At 38.7% G+C, this 18,557-nt stretch overlaps 1 protein-coding gene across 1 annotated transcript in view; it reads right to left on the reverse strand.

The window, feature by feature from the left end:
• Positions 1 to 3,178: 3,178 nt before the first annotated feature.
• LOC119550311 overlaps positions 3,179 to 18,557 on the reverse strand; it is a 33,612-nt gene continuing 18,233 nt past the window's right edge. The window contains exons 2-3 of the mRNA XM_037858912.1: positions 7,008 to 7,168; positions 3,179 to 6,924 (exon numbers count right to left, since the gene is read on the reverse strand). Of these exons, the coding sequence (XP_037714840.1) occupies positions 6,865 to 6,924; positions 7,008 to 7,168 (221 nt within the window). The 3' untranslated portion in view covers positions 3,179 to 6,864. The remainder of the gene's footprint in view (positions 6,925 to 7,007; positions 7,169 to 18,557) is intronic.

Consider the following 18,557-nt stretch of genomic DNA (forward strand, 5'->3'; position numbering starts at 1 on the left):
GCTGTTGTCAAGCTACGTGGGGGGAATCCCCCGGCATCCGCCTCGTCTTCATTTACATTACACATTTATAACCATAATAATTTACAAGTTAAATGGCTTAGAAATTATTAGTAGGACTTCCTGCGTGGGCTACCCATATACTCGTACGTACATAATACATAAAACACTTTCTAATTAAAGTTAAAAACATCTCGCTTTCTTTGTCGCCTCATCTGGCCTCTTTGTTCTGTTCTGTAATGTTCGTCCGGTTTTCCTTTGGTTTGGTCTATTTACATAGTGACAATTTCTAAATTACTTAGACTTCGTTTTAGCCATCCTCCTTGTTCTGTATTTACATTGCATATCGATTAAATAAATTGTTTCGCAGACTTTTCTTGACTTTTGGTTTAAGTTAACATAAGAACGTTAAAGGAAAAACCCTCTCCAGGCGGTTAGGTATGTATATATATTTTGTTTAACATTTAAGAACTAATTTAGTTAAAATACGTTTTACTTTTAGTTTAAACTTTAAACTGGGCGTTTCATTGTGCATTTAAAAATAGTGCAAAAATACATTTGTCAAAAATTTGGTGCATACTTTGAGGCGGTGCTATATAATCACAACATTTACAATTTAAGTGCATTTGCTTGTCGGTGTGCGTGTGTGTGAGTGTTGTGGGTGTGTGTGTTGGTGCGGATGTGCGGGTGTGTGGGTGTACGGGTGCATGTGTGGAAATGGGGGCGTGGTCGGGGGCGGGGTGCAAATAGTTTAGACCTAATAAAAACTTTAGAGTCGAACTCCTCGGCCTGCTTGAGTGTTTTGTGGAGATTCCGCTCAAAAGTGTCAATTGAGGACGGATTGCTTTTAAGCCTTGATTGTGTGCATGTTTTTTTTAGGGAATGCATGTCCTTGCGGCGTGGAGTGGGCGTGGCCACCGAAAGTCCCAAACTCCCCGCGGTCCTTCGCATTCATTTCGATTTGCATTAAGGTACTTGTGACTACTTATGTTTATAGCTCGAAAATATTCATTTGATTCCATTAAAACTGGCCATTCCTGATTATGATGGGATCGGGACTTCGCCCTGTGCGTCCAAAGCTAAACGAGGGTGTACTGATGTCTGAAATTCGGGATCTTGGTGCCGTGGAAGACTGATCTGCTTGGCCAACCAACTCGATTGGATTGGCTTGGCCTGGTTTCCTCATTGTACGGAGTATTCTCTATGTGCTGATTCGTGCAATTACTACGACAACGATGCACATAAAATATAGAATCACTAGTTAATCAGGCTCTAATACGAATTCAGGTGTTTGATTTATGTTCTCATAATCTCAATTTTTAGGTAAGTGCAATTGTGGTGCATTTAAATACATATCATTTTGGTTTTAACGCGTTTTTTGATTTGGTATAATTATTTATCACATAAAATGTGCAACAGTGCAAACTCGTTAATGCTAATTGTTTGTCATAATTTGTCTCGCTAATTGTTTCGATTGAACATAATTTATTAGAGGTGGCGAGAGTGTGTGTGTGTAAGCTTGTGTAAGTTGTTATATAATTTTAATGAATGGCATGAATATTTAATGGGTTCAATTTTGGTGGAAATTAAGGTATACGCTTGGCTGAAGGTAATTAAAAACGAATTAGATGCCAAAATAGGTAAAGTATTTAAAAAGTAGTAAATAAAAAAATTGATTTGTGTTTAATTAAAACAAAAAACCAGATTTCAAAACAGAGCTGTTCTTGACTGAAGCTCTGTAAAAGTAATGCCCTCTGAATCCCTGTAACCGCCCAACTATTTTAAATTTCTTAAACTCTGCTAAAATCTGTAAAGCTCTTCACTCTTCTTCAAACTAAATTGTTCTAGTCAAAATGCCTTTATCAACAATTTATTTTCTGCAATTTGCATACAAAGCCTAGCAACATAGTGAAAATGGTTTTTTGCGTTTGACTTGGATATCTTTTTAATAGACAGTTCTATCATTTTTTTTTCTTTTCTGGCTTTAAGTGTTCGGCGATAAATGTTTACCTGTGAGTGGAATAAAAGTGGCATTGAATTGCATCAGTGGCTCTGGTTGTTTTAGCATTGAGTGCGGCTTTTTGTGGCATGGTCATAAAAAGCTGGCCCCAATCAATGGCTACAACACCTGATGCCCATTGAAGGCCACTTTAGATCCAAGTCTGTTAGCCCTGGCTCAATAATGCTCGTTGATTCGGCGTTGTATGCAGCCTCCAATGCTTCGATAAATTGCCTTTGGCTACTGTTTTTATGTATTCAAACTTTTCAACATTCTTTCTGGCGGAATCTTAGGTCGTACTAAACATGGATCTACATCAAATACATATAGTTTACTGGTTGAATAGTATTTTTTCGGCGATAGCTTACACTTTTGTGCTCAGCAAAAGCAGATACATTACGTAATTACCTCTTGTGGGTCTACACTTAGTTTAATAAACATTTATATTTTAGACGTGGATATTATTAATTTAAATATATATTTATTCTTTCCTCATTCGATGACTGCCTAACAGCTGTGTCAAATTCAATTTCAAAATCTCTATACCGAAAATATGCACGTGGCCAAATCCCTAGCCTGGTTTTTCTGCAAACATGCATTTACTTTCATTAAAGTTGAGTTTTGTGCTCTGACTTAGTTTTGTGCATTCCACTTGTGGAATTGTTAAAATATAAAACTACTTCCCAGACCTTGTTGAAAAGTTTGTTTGACCGCCAAGTGAAGAGCTCTATGTGGCTAAAGGACTAAGGCACCCAAGGACCCCCTTGTGACTTACCAAACGGAATTCAGCAAGGATTCAAGGATCCAAGGCTTCCAGGGATAATCTCAAACTTTGCGGTTTCAGGTGTTCTTCGCCAGGAAAACAAAAGCATTTCGCAAAATGTTATTACTTCTTCTGAGAAGGAGCTGAACTACGAACTCAAAAGGGTAAATATGTGCATTATGTTCGAGATCCAAGAGAAAGTTATAATATGGTATAATATGGTATTTGATTGCCTGCTTTTGTGTATAACTTACTTGTTGCTGTTGTTGTTGTTGTTAGTGTTGTCTGGTGTAGTTGTTGTTTTTGTGGAGAGAAAATAATATATATATATATTGTAGTGGTGAAGTATTCTGAAAATCTTGTGAGAGTAACAAAGTGAAAATCAGAAATGCATGTTTGGGTTTCGTTTTCAGTGTATATTAAGTTGTGTATTTGTTTTTCATTTTTTCTTTGTTTTTTTGTGTATTTTCTTGTTTTTCTTTCTGCATTATCATATATTCGTATAATGTATAATTAATTATTATAAGTAGTTAAGAAAACTGTTGTTAAATAAAAAGGGGGAATTATGCTAAAACTATACCTTCTACACAATGGAAATTAGTGTGAGAAAGATAGAGACGGGGATACAGCGAGATCGAAAGGAAGGAAGGCGAAAATTATTTACAGCAAATACTAATTAATTAGAGTTGGGTAAGACGAAATCAACAAAATTCATAGACCATTTTTTCTTTCGATAACTTGTGCGAATGGCATTCGCTGTTTGTCAATGCCATTTGCTACTCATAGTTAATTATATTCTCCATCTTTCTCTTTGATGTTCTTTTTTTATATCTGAGTTTTCTTTCTCGTCTGCAAATATACAAATACAAATAAATACAAGTTTAAGGGCCGACTATATATTCTTATATATATGTTTATATTTGTATGTGTGTGTGTATGTACCTATGGTTGTTTGTGTATATGTGTATGTATTTTTTAACATTCAACAATTGTTTTTTTATTCAGCTTTATTTTCTGTATTTGCTCTTTTTGGATTTTTCCTCTATAAGTTGCCTCCATTTCTTTCGTGGTATTCAAAAAATAATCTTTAAACTAAATACTCTACAATTATAAAACATTTAAAAATAGGAAATCAAAACGTTTTCGCTAATTTAGACGTAATATGTTTATTTACAAATTTTTTTTATACACAATACTGTTTGCAAAGGCCTTATAGGAAAATCAAAACTTTTAAATAGGCTGAAAGAGAACCAAATAATACGAAAGTATAGAGGAAAGAATTGTGAAATAGTTTAAACGATCTTCGTTAGTACTTCGTTTAATCATAATATAAAGTCATTGGGGGTATTCCTTTTTCGCTTTTGTTATTTACAGTCGAACTTATGTCTTTTCATTTGGGTTTGTCCTTATAGAAGTTGTCGTTTTGCTTTTAAAATTTCGTTCTTGGTTTTGTTAGGATTATAGAAAAATAGGCCAAAAATATATGTATCTGTATGTCTGTGTGTGTGTGTTGTTTTCTATACCTTTACCTCAATTGTCGTTCGTTCAAAAAATGTGATTAAAACTTTTGTTTGTCTTTGTCTTTGATTTGTTTGTTCGGGTTTGTCCACCGGTTGTTTGTTGTAGTTCTTTTAGTGCGCATTTGTTGTTCTTCTTGTTTGGATTCTCGATTTGTGCATAATTTCAAGGATTACAATTAATTGCATATACATACATTATTCGTATTCGTATTCGTATTCGTAGTCGTATTCGTATTCGTATTCGTTATGGTAGTTATCATTTACTTAGAGTTATACACACGTTGTCTTGCGTTTAGTATTTTCGTATGGTATAGAAGTTGTTATTATTACTTCACTTTCATTTATATTTAAAGGTGGGTTATTTTGCAGTTATTTATGTAAATGTTTTACTGAATCATTATCAATCAATTAAAAGAAAACACCAAGGCTGTCTCCTATTTATACTTTTCGGTTAATAACGAAGATCGTTGATATAGGAGGGCAGGAGGTTGGGGATCGATGTGAAATAAAAACTTATTCGTAAACGTATTCTCAATTAGATTTATATAATTTGTTTGCGATTTTTTATACGTACTGTGTATAAGATATGAAATTTTATTGCTCGCAATTTCATATGTTATTCCGTTTTAAATAACTAAACACATATAGGTTTTTTTTACACAAATCCATTAAATAACATGCATACATTGGGCCGATCAAAAAATTAACAGCAATAGTCGATTGATTAAAGTGCGTAAAGTCAACGGTTGAATGGAAAATGGAAAATTAAATGGGAAATTCAGGGGGAAACGCAGGAAACACAATATGTGAAAATCGCTTTCGAGGGTACACATTATTATTGTTAATTCGCCACTTATTTTTTCGCGTTTATCCTTCCATTGTTATTTGTTGGCATACACAACCGTTTAAAAATTTTAATTCGTAAATTTCGGCTTAAAAATTTGCTTGATTGTATTTCTTAATTGATTGATTGTGTTTGGGAACTCGGCCCCTTTACAGGCATAATAATAGCGAACAATTATCATTGATCAGAACATTATTGGCGTAAGGTTGAATTTTCAGCGTTTCCAATTGAGAGAATTGCGCGAATGAACAAAAAAAAACACACGAAATGAGTGGGAATAAAAACAATTGTGACTTGGTTAAAAAGGTCGAGAATGGAATAGTGTTAGTTAGCATTTGTACAAGCTTTTCGTTTCGCTTATAAGCTTATCGTTTTATGTATATTTATAAGTCCATTGTTATTTAAATATACTTTAATTATGTAAATAAATTTACTTAACTACAGATAGCTGCCGTTTCCGTGAGAACTGTTGTCACCCATGAACGAAATAAAAATCTTTGGTGGACTTGGGAGAGATCTTTACAGGCAAATAAGGCTGATAATCGAAAGTATTATTTACACACATGAAAAAAATAAAAAACCGAGCAAATCATCTGTAATGGCAAACGTAGTTTTAACAATGAGAGAACTGTTAACCAAAATAAATAGGTATTGGGGATTTTTAGCCTCAACTATCGAACAAAACTGGGGTTTTCAATGAAGTCAAGTCTTTTTCTTTATGTAAATGTTTTGCTTCATCTTCTAAGTTGTAAATGTTTGTTTTTGTCGCTAATCTGGCTGTTATTGCATTGTATATAAGTATATTATATTGCACTCATTAGCTTGTTCAGTTATCAGCAATAAAACCTAATGCAATATTTTCCTTCAATTGTATATTTGTTTGTTATTGGTATATGTATACTATTAATATATATTTAATGTCTGTTTTTTCTGTGTATATGTATATATAATTTCATTCTTCCTCTGCTCGCTTGCCTCATCATGTTTTTATCGCTTTCTTCCGCTTGCTTCGTTTTGATTTCATTTCTTTTGGTTTATTTAACATTTAAACTTTAATACACTTATAATTAAATAATGTACACGAAATATATATTTCATATAGTAAGATATATTTATAATATATTTATTTAATATATACTAAAAATAGTTAGGCCCAATTTTGTTTTTCCTCATTATTTTGCTCTGTTCCTGCGAAACAAATTAGAAACGAAAAAAAAACGTCTTCGATTTTGTCTTATTTTTGATGTTTTTTTTTGGTTTTGTAGAATTATAATTTAGCTTTAGTATGTATAACTGCTTTTTGTTCTTGGGCTTTCATTAAGTTAATTTTTTTTAATAATAATAGTGTAATAATAATCATACCTTTTTTTAAGCATAATTGCTGCCTCATTTTGTTTTTAATCATAGCTTTCGGTTCTCTTACTTGGCAATCCATTCAGCTCATTGCAGGCTGGGTTTTGTTCTTTTTTTTCGGTATTGGTTAGGGGTTTCTTAGGAGTTTTTTGGGGAATCTTATCTCATGTCAAAGGACAGGCGGGTGGTTGGCTTGTCTGTGTGTGTTTCTTGTCGAGAAATGTTTAAACTTAATGGGGGGTTTCGCTTGACTGGGGGGACAAGTTATAACTAATTTTTTGACATTCATGTTTGAAGTTCTAGGAGCTCTAGGTGTTCTAGGTGTATCTTGTGTGTGTGGTAGGGTGTGTTTGCTGTCTTATAGAGCGGCTGAGTGGGTGGTTGGGGCTTAACGCCCTCGCGCCCAGCGTAGTAACGCATCCGCTAACACGTCCAAGTGAGCCTTCGTCTGCAACAAAAAGAGGGGGAAAACAAGGAAAACCATTAATATTATGACATTAAGTATACGCCCGGGGGCCCAGGTGAACTTACCGTCTTGTAGAACATGCAGGATCTCCGGTCCTCGTCCTCGCCATCGGGACAGTCGATGAAGCCGTCGCACAGCACATGATCGTCTATGCAGCGATACCTGCCCTGCCGGTCGGGAATCGGGCAGGCAAACCGCTCCATGCCATCCATGGCGGTGGGACACTCTGCAAGGAGACAGAGATAAAACAGAAAAAACACAGGTGAGCTGGTGACAGTCAGTCAAAATGGCTTTCTCTTCGGGAACAGGTAAGAAGCCCCGAACTTTTCCCATAAATCGTTCAGTGCAAAACTTTTGCACACGCTAATGTCTGCCATGATTTGCGTCTAAATGTTGCAACTTGCGAAGCGGCGCATAGAAGTATGCTATGGATATATCTCAACCCCCCCCCAAACCACCCAACTTTCAACTCCCAACTGCATTTGTTTGTGTGGCCGCTTAGCAGGTTTTTGCTGCTATAAATAGTTTCACGTTCGCTACTTTACTACTTTCTGCGGCTGATTCCATTCCATTTTCAGGCGGGGGGAAAAGCAGGGAAAAGCGGGAAATGGCTGAGGAAAATCCTGGCTTGGCTGGCTTCGCCTGCACCGACGCCGCCGCCGCCACCGCCATGGAGCAACAAAAAAACAAACTGAAATACAAACTTTACTTTTTGTGGCATTTCACTTTGTGCTCGCCTTTTCTCCTTTCTCGTTGCCATTTCTTTTTTTTTCCACCAACAAATACATAAAAATAAATCACTTGTAGGACATGTTGGCGCCTCCGGTTTAGTTTCGCTGCCACATGAGTGTTGGTGTGTGTTGGTTGCATGTTTGTGTACTGTGATCTGCTGTTCAAGTTGCCCGTATAGGTTTTCCCACCACCCACTTTGCCGCCCTTCTCCAATTTCCCCATTTCTTGCGAAACTTTCCTCTGCTATTTTTGGCTGCATCCAAAATTGTTCTGTTCTGTCCTGTTATCCTCTGATTTTTTTTTGCCACGCGACCAGCTTTGCCACTTAATAATTCTGTATTTTACTAGGGCTATCATTCAGGATATAAAAATCACTTGGCAAGCCCTGTGGCATTTAATTAGTAGGTGTTTTAAACTCAGCTTTGGCCAGACAATGGATTCATTAATTTTCCTCAGACTCGTTTGGTGGAATGAATTTTTCATTCTATTTTCTGTTTTCCCCTTTTGTTTTTATTAAATAAACTTCTTAACTTAATTATTTATTTTCAACTATATTTTGGCAATTAAAGTGGCTATTTAATTGATCTAACGTCTTGCTGTGAAAATTATTATTTAATTTATGACCATTAAAATACATAACATATTAAATTGCCAATTGCATTGTATTCCTTAGCCAAATGCAATACAACAGGCTACTGTAAATTTGGTGATTTTAATTTTCATTTATTAGTTTATTGCCCCTAAAACACCCATCACTCCTAAATGTTAGTATTAAATTGCCAAATGCATGTTATTCATTTAATCTATTTAATTTATTTAAATAAACAAATGCCAATCCAGAGCGTGTTAAATTGGCAATTGCATTTTATATTCCTTTTACAAATGAAATTCCAAAAGCTTCTGTCTAATTTTTACTCTTCTATTTCGTTTATTAGTTTATGGACATAAAAACACATGTCAATCGAGAATAGATTAAATTGGCAATTGCATTTTATTTATTAGCCCTATTTGTTCCTCTTTTTCATAAATTAAATGTAAAGCATCTGTAAAATTTGAATGTTTCTATTTACTTTATTTGTTTATTCTCAATTAAGCACATATCAAACCAGAATTAAATTGACAATTGCTGTTCACACGTTAGCCCAATCTTAACGTCTTTTTCACAAATGAAATACAAAAGGCTACTGTTAAATGTGTGTTTATTATTTTCTTTATAAGTTTATGCTCAGAAAGTTTTAAATTGGCAATTGCACTTCATTTGTTGGCCCAATCTGCTCGCCTTTTTCACAAATTAAACACAAAAAGCTGCTTCATTTCTGCCATCCATCAAGGGGTGTTTAATTACGAACTGTGACTCTGTGAGCTGGCTGTAATGTAATTTTATTTCTTTTGCTCACGCTCTGGAGAGTCGTGCCAAGTGCAATTCATTCATTAAGTTGATCTGTCTACCCGAAACTTGCACAAGTGCTTCTAGCTGCCGGCTGCCGGCTGCCCTTCAGCAGCTGTCAGCTGCATTTCAGGTGTTTGCCGGTGTGTTATTGCAATGGCAAAATCACCTGACAAAGCATAAATGTATGCACCAGTAGTGCCAGAAACTCGACACTCGAATGCCTTCCCCTTGGGATTCCGCCGGGGAAGTCCCCTTTTCCCATTCCGCCGGATTGTTGTTCGGCTGTCAGCGGGGAATCAATTGATGTCTCTCTCTCCCTATATCTATCTGTCGCCCTGAAAGTTCGCTTCGTTAGGCACCTGGCTTGGGCCCACCTGCCCTTCCAGGATTCGGAATCCAACAGAGTGGCGTGCCAAGAAGCCATTTGCATTTTGAAGAGCGCCCACATCTACTGCGGCACGTTGGTTACGCTTATGATGATGGAGATGATGGCGATGATTCACTTAATGGTGAATGGCGAATGGCGAGCGGTGAATGGTGATGACAATGTCGCACTGCCGGGAGCGCTTCTCACGATTGCCATTTATCAACCTCGTTGGACGCCGCATAATTGCATCGATGGATACTTGGGCACGTTTCAACATTCGTGGGGTAAGGGGTTATGCAGATTACGCATACGCAACGTGGCCGCGGAACCCTAGAATCCCATTAGTTTTATTGCCAAATGGAAGCCAGGAGCATCTCTACAACCCACATTTTGTACTTTGAACTTAATTTCGCACACACAAATAACTTGCTAACGTTGTTGCAACGTTGTAAAGTTGAGGCAACATTTTTGGGTGGCATTTTTTTTTGGGCCAAATCAGCCAAGTTCCACCCTACAAGCAGCACCCACATACATAAACCCATGCACCCACTACTCAGTCGGTTAGCTAGCTACTGAGGCTATTGAACTTTAAATTGATTTTTGCGCTTGTTTGCTAGTTTTGCTCGTCGCCTCTCTGTTCGGGCGGGTGGCTCGAATTGCAGCCAAAGTGGTGGTGGAGAAGAACCCCTTCTTCTGGAAGTGCTTCTGCCTGCGCTTCCATTTCTGCTTCCATTTCTATTTCTGCTTATCGTTGTTGCAATAAATCGAAATAAGTTCTGCCTTGGAGCGCAGGGTGAATGGCATACTTTCTGATGGACGGGCCAAATTAGGATGGTCTGGTTTGCAGTACAACTGTTTTATATATATTATTGAACGATAAACAATCAAACATCCTTAACTGTGTCACCTTAAATGTTCGTGCTGAAATAACTTTGAAATAATCGGCATTTTCTGTTCAGGTTCTAGAAGGAAAAGTAGTACATTGCTATGCAATGCCTTGAAATAAGTGAAGTTATTTAAGGAACCCTTAACATAAAGCATCGCTTGAGGTTTCTTTATCCCATAACCCTGAAAACCACTTCAATTCCATCACAAACCATAAAAGCCATAAGCAGGTATATGCGACTGCAAAACAACATGGCAAACAGATATAATCACATGTCAACAATATCCACTTGCAGTAACCAATGGAAATGGAAATGGAAATTGTGAAACTCATTATGACATTCGAGTGCATCTAAGCTATGCAAATCACCACCGTGCGGGGCAACTGTACCCAGAGTTTCAGCTGAGCAGCCATCCAAAGTTTAAGAGAATCAACGCATGTTGACACTAAGACACCCGGCAGCAGCAGCAGCAACAACAATAACAGCTAACAAGCCACAAGGAGAACAACAACAACACGTCGGGTGTCAAAAAATCAAAAGCATAAAAAGGATTTGGCTGTTGCCAAGCCAAGGAGCCATATATATATATATCTACAAGCTCGGTGCTTTTTTTGTTGGCCAAAAAGTGCCAACTGATGCTATTTTCGTCGCACGACAGACGTATACGTGGCGTATACGTAATGCAGGAGCATGGAGTTCGTGGCGAAAAATAAGTCGCAGAAATTTGTAACAAAGTTCGCGTAGTGAGAAAACCTTTTGCTCCCACACACACACACGCATTGATATGTATATGTATGTGTGTGTGGAGATGGTAAGGAGATGAAGAAAAAGGACGAGCGGGAGAGCTGCAATCGCCTGTTGTCTCGTCAGTGTGGCGCCTAAAAGGCTGCCAACAATAATAACAAAACCCACGAAAAGAGAGCAAGCTGCACACAGATGCACTCCGTGTTTGTGTCCTTTTTGCACTATGTGTGTGTGTGTGTGTATCTGTGTGAGGGCGTCAGTGTGCAGGAAGCGACAGCCAAAGGAAACAGCGCGCAACGATTTTGCAGCAATAAATTGATAGTTTTATGTGCTGCACATAAACAGGAGCAGGCGGCCAAGGAGCAGCAGCAGCAGCAAGTCCTGGGACATTAAACCCGCCTTCTTACACCCACACACCCACACAAAGGAAATCCCCCACCCCCCTCTGCATATATTTCGGCCGTAAATAGCCAAAGACAATGCATAAAACAAAAAGGGCCGAGCAAATTTATAAATGACAACTGCAAAATTGATGGGCATTTTCCTCTTTCGCAGCCCCTGCTGATTCTATGCCTTCCCGGCAATTTGTCGTGCTGAAAATTTCACTTTTTGGGCTTCAAGTTATTTTGATCCTTCTGTCCAACATTGTCCTTCATCAAAAATGAATTCAACGTTTGGCAAGTCTCAACACGAAAACCTGGACAGCAGCTACAAATTGAGGTGTTTCCCCGATGAAAATAAGAAGCTCCTGTCATAATTTGTTCGCCTTTTTCCCTTTCTGTAATAAGGTTTTGATTAAATTTGTTCGGAAAATGTATTTGTCAGGCGAAAATCTTTCGTTTTTCTATCTATTATTTTAGGACTTTTGTTGCCGGGAAACGTTTTTCCTTTTCTTTTTTTTTGCCTTTTCTTTGGGTAGCCAGTTTCATGAGGTTGCCAGCATCTAGTGCTGCGTTTCGCCTCGCTTCAATTAATTTAACATATTTTTTTTGTGTTTTTCCACCAACACACCCACATACATATGTATGTACAACAAATGGCCGCGGGTTAGCTTTTCCTCATTTTTTTTTTCCTTTTTTGCCGCTTTGTTTTGCTTTGCAGGGCGTAAAAAATACGGAATAGAGCGCGGTAACATAAACAGCCGCCAGGTGGCGCGTTGGTGGTGTGTGTTCGTGTGCGATTCCCTGAAGGTACATTTTGCTTTTCAGATCGCATTTATTGTAATTTAATAAGCCCGTTTCGGCGTTCTGCTTGTACCTACACATCCAGCGAAATGTGATGTGAGTACGCTGCCTGCAGGCTAATTGACGGTTCCGCCTTCTGCATGTAGGCGAAAAGCATTTTCCCGTCACTTCATATTCATAGCTGATAAATCATACACCCAGCGAACCACACAGACACGCACGCACAAAGGACCGCCCACTGCTGGGCTCGGCTGACGACATGGGAAACCTTTTAGGAGGCATTCGTCCCGAAAACGCTTTCCACTGAAGTGCTTTGCAATGCTCTCGATGGCAACGCAGGACGAGGATCCTTTGGCTTTGCGGATGCTTCACCGCAGGCCCCAGTATCGTGTATCCAAAGGTTAGGCCAAGCATCCAATTATCAGCCACTTGCCGCTTGAATTTTAGTGATAAATTTCCAAGGATGTACCGCAAAATTTCACTCCTCATAACTAGTTAATGGAGCATTGGAGGGAGGCCCTATAAACACTTGGGCAGACCTTCCCATCGTAACCAGCTTGTATGCAAATGTTATGTCCCTCGCGGCCAACCCCTTTCTCCTTTCTCCTTCAACAGCCGCCACATTTTGCATATTGTACTGGAACATTTAAAATTTCCCATAACTTAGACTCACTCCGCAGTTGGCATTGAAAGCCTCGGGCAGTTTCTCTCACAATTTCGTATAGTTTATGGCCCATTCATGTTTAAACTTTTTCTATTTTCAGGCAAGTCAGCACTTCTGGGATGCGTTATGCGGCATATGTACATAATGCTGATGATGGCAACAGATTCAACCCAAATTAAGCTTAATCATTGTGAGCAATGGCAGCTATTTGCCGAAAGGGAAACTAAGTATTAAGTATACGCACAGTTGTCTGATGGAGCTAGTAGTTACTACAAAATATACAAAATCTCTTTAAACTACCATTTAGGAGAATGTTGCGGTGTACTAAGTGTTAACTTGTAGCGTTAGGATATAAACAAATTAATAAACATTACTAGGATATTTAAAATCACCCATAGAAACTTAAATAAGTTGGAACCAATTATAAATAAAATATCTTTTGTACATTTGAAAGGACAGCTTTCTCGTCCGCGTGCTAAATCAAGGTTTTAAGCCGATGTAAAGTAGAAAACGGTCCTAAGTGTGTTTTATGATGCTCACAAAATATTTTAAATATCCAAATTGTAACTCTTATGTGGCGAATTTCTATTAGACACCCAATCTTTAAATATAATCATAAATGGTGATTTGATGCCATGGAAAATAGCGTTCCAAAATATATACATAATATTTGCAAATAATAATGATGTATTCAAGGAAAAAAAAAATTTTGACATATAAACTCATTCAAAGCGATGATATTTGTTTCCCATATACTCAAAACTTATTAGCCAAGTTAAGAAAGACAGCAGATTGTCAGCGGATCAAAGGAAAATGTTATTTGAAGCCGAATCAGAACTTACAACTGGCAGATGGAATTAAGATTGGCCTAATCTGCTTAAAAGCGTGCCAAATGCCCTTTCAACGGCTGTGTCATTAAATTTTGGTTTGTATATTTTAATTAACTTCCATCACACACATAGTGGGCGAAGAGCGAGGGGGGGGGAGGGTGGCAAAGTGAGGGGGCGTGGTGGGTCAAAGGGCACGGCTGAGGCTCGTCTGCAGAGAACATAAGAAAGGAATAACAATGGCAAAGGCAAAAGCGAATGGCCAAATATAGCAACAAATAAACGAAGCAACAAACCATCAACAGTTTAATATGCGACGTCTGTTCTCCGTGAAAGAGAAATGCGGGGTGGGGCGGAGAAAGGCGGGAAAAGGGCGGTAAAAGCGAGAAAAGCTGGAAAAGCGGCGAAAGCGGGGAAAGCGAGGAAAACTTCGGGGAATTGCTGCTTACACATTTGTAATCTTGTCTTGTCTTCGCTGGCTGTCTCTGTGTTTTGCCACTGAGTTGCCACTTTTTAGGGAGTGCCGCCGGGAGGCGCATTTCTATTTTTAGACCCATGTACTCGCGCCTCTGTATTGGTGCGTATCTGTGTGAGCCAGTAGGTGTGAGCCCTGTAAGAGAGTGTGTGTGTGTGCACATTCGTTACGTCCTTTTCGCTGGTTTCCTTGGCTCACTTCCTTTCGCATTTCGTCAGGAGTAATAAAAACTCATATTTTTGTTGGCGCCTCTCGCGCTCACTCTCTCTTTTTTTTGTCCTGGCCAAATTAAATGAATTTGTTAACGCGTGCTGGTTACTTTTTTTTGCCTGCCGCCCTTGGCTTTCCCTTTCACGCATCAAATTGGCTTCATGTCCTCGAAAACGGATCGATTGGGCCCAAGAAACCAAAAAAAAAGAGCCATGCAAAAATCGAAAATGAGAAAAAACTTCCTAATTGGCAATTAAAAAGTGTTAGAGTTGGAAGAATAATGAAAGCCATTAGAAGTTTTGTGACCGAAAATAGATGGATTCTTCGCTTCCGAAAAGGGAATTCATAAAGAGAATTTCTGAGTCATTAGGACGAGTGAGCCGTCGTCTCCAGCGTAATTAGGGGAAAGTGCTTTTATTCGCCTAGATACATTTTAAATGAGCAGCGAGGGCGGGTCAGAAGGTGGCTCATGTGGGGCTTAAAATGCGCCAAATGATGAACAAATCTGCTTGAGTGTATATAAATTAATGATGTGCCACGGGGATGAAAGGTCGATTGTAAATCGTAATTGTAATTATTTTAATTGCACTGTCAAATGTCACATTTGTGTGTGTGTGTCATGTTTTGGCAGCAATAGCAAAAAAAAACAGCAAATAAGCAGCAAAAAAGCCGCAAAAAACGCCGCCCCATTGCCCACAAAAGTGTTGGGGGGGCAAGAGCAAACAAAAGTGCGAACGGTTATTATTTGGGTTTGACGTCAAAGGCCTAAAACGCCAATTACAAGGCACAAACACACACAAACAAAGTGCTACGTGCTTGGCCAACACATACAAAGGAGGCTAACACACACACAGATACACAATTGGCACACTACAATTTTAATACAGCATACTTTCGGAGGTCTCATGCTGCAAATGACAACAAAAGCGAGTGGGTGGGTGGCTAATGGAGGGTGTTGGGCTCATCCGACCCTCTCTTTCTGCGAGACCATCTCCGTCTCTTTCTTTCTACCTTCGGGTGACTTTTACTGTCTGTTTTCGCTGTGACCTCGCCCACCTGACCCCTTGAGTCGCCTTTGGCACAGTGGTCGCAGATCCTTTGAAACCGAACCATAGTATCTGGCCAAAACCCCCCCTTTCAACCTCATCACTGCTCGTTAACCGCAATACTGTTGTTTTTTTTTTGTGTTTTTTGCGGCCGCAGCAACAAATTTTTATGTGTTTACCTTTTATTTTTGCTCTTTGTTTTGGCTCACGTAGCCGGGCGTGTGAGGGGATTCCCGGGCAAGGACGAGGCGGAAAGCTTGACCCCTGGACGCACCTTCAACCTGCCAGCGGCCCGACCTCAGCCTAAACCAACTGATATTTTAGGCCAAAATGACATCGGCCATTTCGACGCTTTTGCATTGTTACATTTTATGGAAAGTCTTGGGCAAGCTGGCTAAGTTCAAGAGTCTGCTCCTTGAATCCTGCCTGGTAATTCGAACCGCAATAAAACTGACTGCCCATCCCCCCCCCCCCTTTTATGGGCTTAATTATGGGGTTTTGGGGTAATTGAAATGTGAGCTGGCTGCCACTTAACTTGTCGAGGGGAAAATCAAATTGAATTTCAGCCACATCACTCATCATCAATCTTAATAAACGGATGCTCGCTGCTATTTATACACCCAAAAAAAAAACCAAAAGTATACACTTAATAAGCGTTGTATTAAAAGTATACTAAAGTTAGTATAAAAATGTAAGTATTAACTCAACACTTATTAGTTTCAACTGTATACTTTGTAGTATTAAGCTTATACTAATTATTATATGAGTGAGACTCAGTAGTATAAATAGTATACTGAACATTAAATAGTTTTTCATGGTGTGAAACTAGGACAATAGCGATTATTCGAACATATATTTTGGTGTGAAACCAGGACAAAAGCGAGTATACGAACACAGAAAATGCTACCGGAGTTGGCGTTGCTTGACGCGTTAATTATTATTGCCATCCGGACGATCTCGGACGACGCAGCGCTCGTCATTGCAGGCCAAGTTCCCCTATGTGAACTGGTGCGGGAGCCACAGAACCAAGACCGAGGTGAAGAGGAGTGCCAGGATGCAGAGCGTCGACAACTGGCAGGCAGCCTGGGACAACTCCAGCAAGGGACGCTGGACGCTGGATGCAAGGGTAATTAGGAAGCACGGCCAGGTAGATTTCTACCCCACGCAGGCGCTGAGTGGACATGGTTGCTTCCGAAGCTTCCTTAAGCGCTTTGGACACGACACGGAGAACGGTTGTCCAGAGTGCGGCAGTGGGATTGTTGAGGACGATCAGCATGTCCTATTTTAATGTCGCCGCTTCGGGTCTGATCGCCAAATGCTGATGAAGACCACCGGGGCAAGAGTTCGGCCAGCGACGGCAGCCTTCGCAGCGAGTGTACTGCGAACGCTGCGTCGCATCGAGAAGGAGAGGAGAGAAGCTACAGCCTAGGTGGCTACCATTGCGCTAAGCAATACCTTGCGGTGATACCGCGCAATCACGGCCCCTACTCTTGTTGCTTGTACTTATTTTAGTCTGTATATACGTGTTAGGTAAAGGAATATAAAAAAAAAGGAGCTAAAACATGTTATGTATGTTGCGCAAAATATGAAAATTTATGAAATAATAACAAAATAATATGTGAAATAGAAATAAAAGAAAAACAACATACAACTTGAATTTATTGGGTTTGGAATACCACGAAAAACAAAATAGTATAAATTTTATGTATACTACAGGCAACGGGGAAATCGTATAAGTTTTATACGAAATAGTATCAAATGTATACTAACGATTTCGATAAATAGCTTAAAAAGTATACTACGGCCCTCTAGATTAGTATAAAATGTATACGAAATAGTATAAAACGGAGACTACATAATATAGCTTTTATACTAAATAGTATAAAAAGTAAACTATCAGCATAAATTTCAGTACACTGAGTGAGTATAAATTGTATACTCGTTAGTTTAACTTTGATAACTTCGAAAATTTCAGTTTAATACTTTCGGTGTCATAAGGTTAATACGCATCTTATCAAGATATTTTTGACACTCAATAGTTTAGTTTTAATGTACGAATAGTTTAGTTTCTATGATCATTTTTTTTTGGGTGTAGCCCCAGATCTATGCATAAATTTTGGCCTGAACTAAGGCAAGAATGCCATTTTCGTATGAATTTCGAATTTGCATTTAAATTGCATCCTCAGTGTTTGCATAAACCGCGAAAGACGGTGGAAAAAAGCGGTGAAATTAACTTGCCTTTCTTTCAGCCAGCCAGCCTTTTATTTTAATTTCAACAATGACTAAACTTAGTTACACACTAACACACACAGACGCCGCGGCACGAACACACACACACACATACCTATTTGTATTGTTTATAATTGGCGGTGTGTTAAAAATAAAACAAAGTCGCGTTATTTTTGTATGTGTCGACGTCGACCGACAAAAAAGAGCCAGCAAAAGCTAACGATTTGTATGTAAATCGTTCTTAACCAGCGACAATGCCAGCCATACAAGAACTTTGCACTGAAAGAAATGGTTTTAAAGATTTTAATTCTATTTAAGAATTTTATTATAATTTTAATTTTTAAATTTAATTTTTGATTTGCAGAATAGTTATTTTAAATGCCCAACATTTAATTTTATTTAGCTATAAAAAATCAAGAAGAAGTGTGTGCCTACTGCTGTGGTATACTGTGCGTGTGGCGGCAGGGAATGGGTAGGGCTATTTGCAATGCCAGCTACATAGGAAGTTAATTACTGCTCATCTAAATACACTCTATTCCTAACAAAAAAAGGAATAGTTAAATGATAGTATAACTCATTAGACTATAACTCATCTTAATTTCGAACTTGTTCCCCTTTTTTCTCAGTGCAAACACACACACACACGCGCTATCGCCTGACTGCTGCCGGAATTCTCACATACATTAGGGCCTTAAAGGAAAAGGTAATCGCGTGCTCCGTACAGATTAAAATGCGACAAAGCAACACGACAAAAATTATTTTAAATAAAAGCGCAGCCAGCGAGAGAAGGGCGCTAAAAAAAGCGAAAAGGCTCGACGCACACAGAAAAGTCGAAAAGCGTCAAACGCGCGGATTTGTAT

This window comes from Drosophila subpulchrella, chromosome 2R (genome assembly GCF_014743375.2).
Source record: "Drosophila subpulchrella strain 33 F10 #4 breed RU33 chromosome 2R, RU_Dsub_v1.1 Primary Assembly, whole genome shotgun sequence".
Lineage (NCBI taxonomy): Eukaryota > Metazoa > Arthropoda > Insecta > Diptera > Drosophilidae > Drosophila > Drosophila subpulchrella.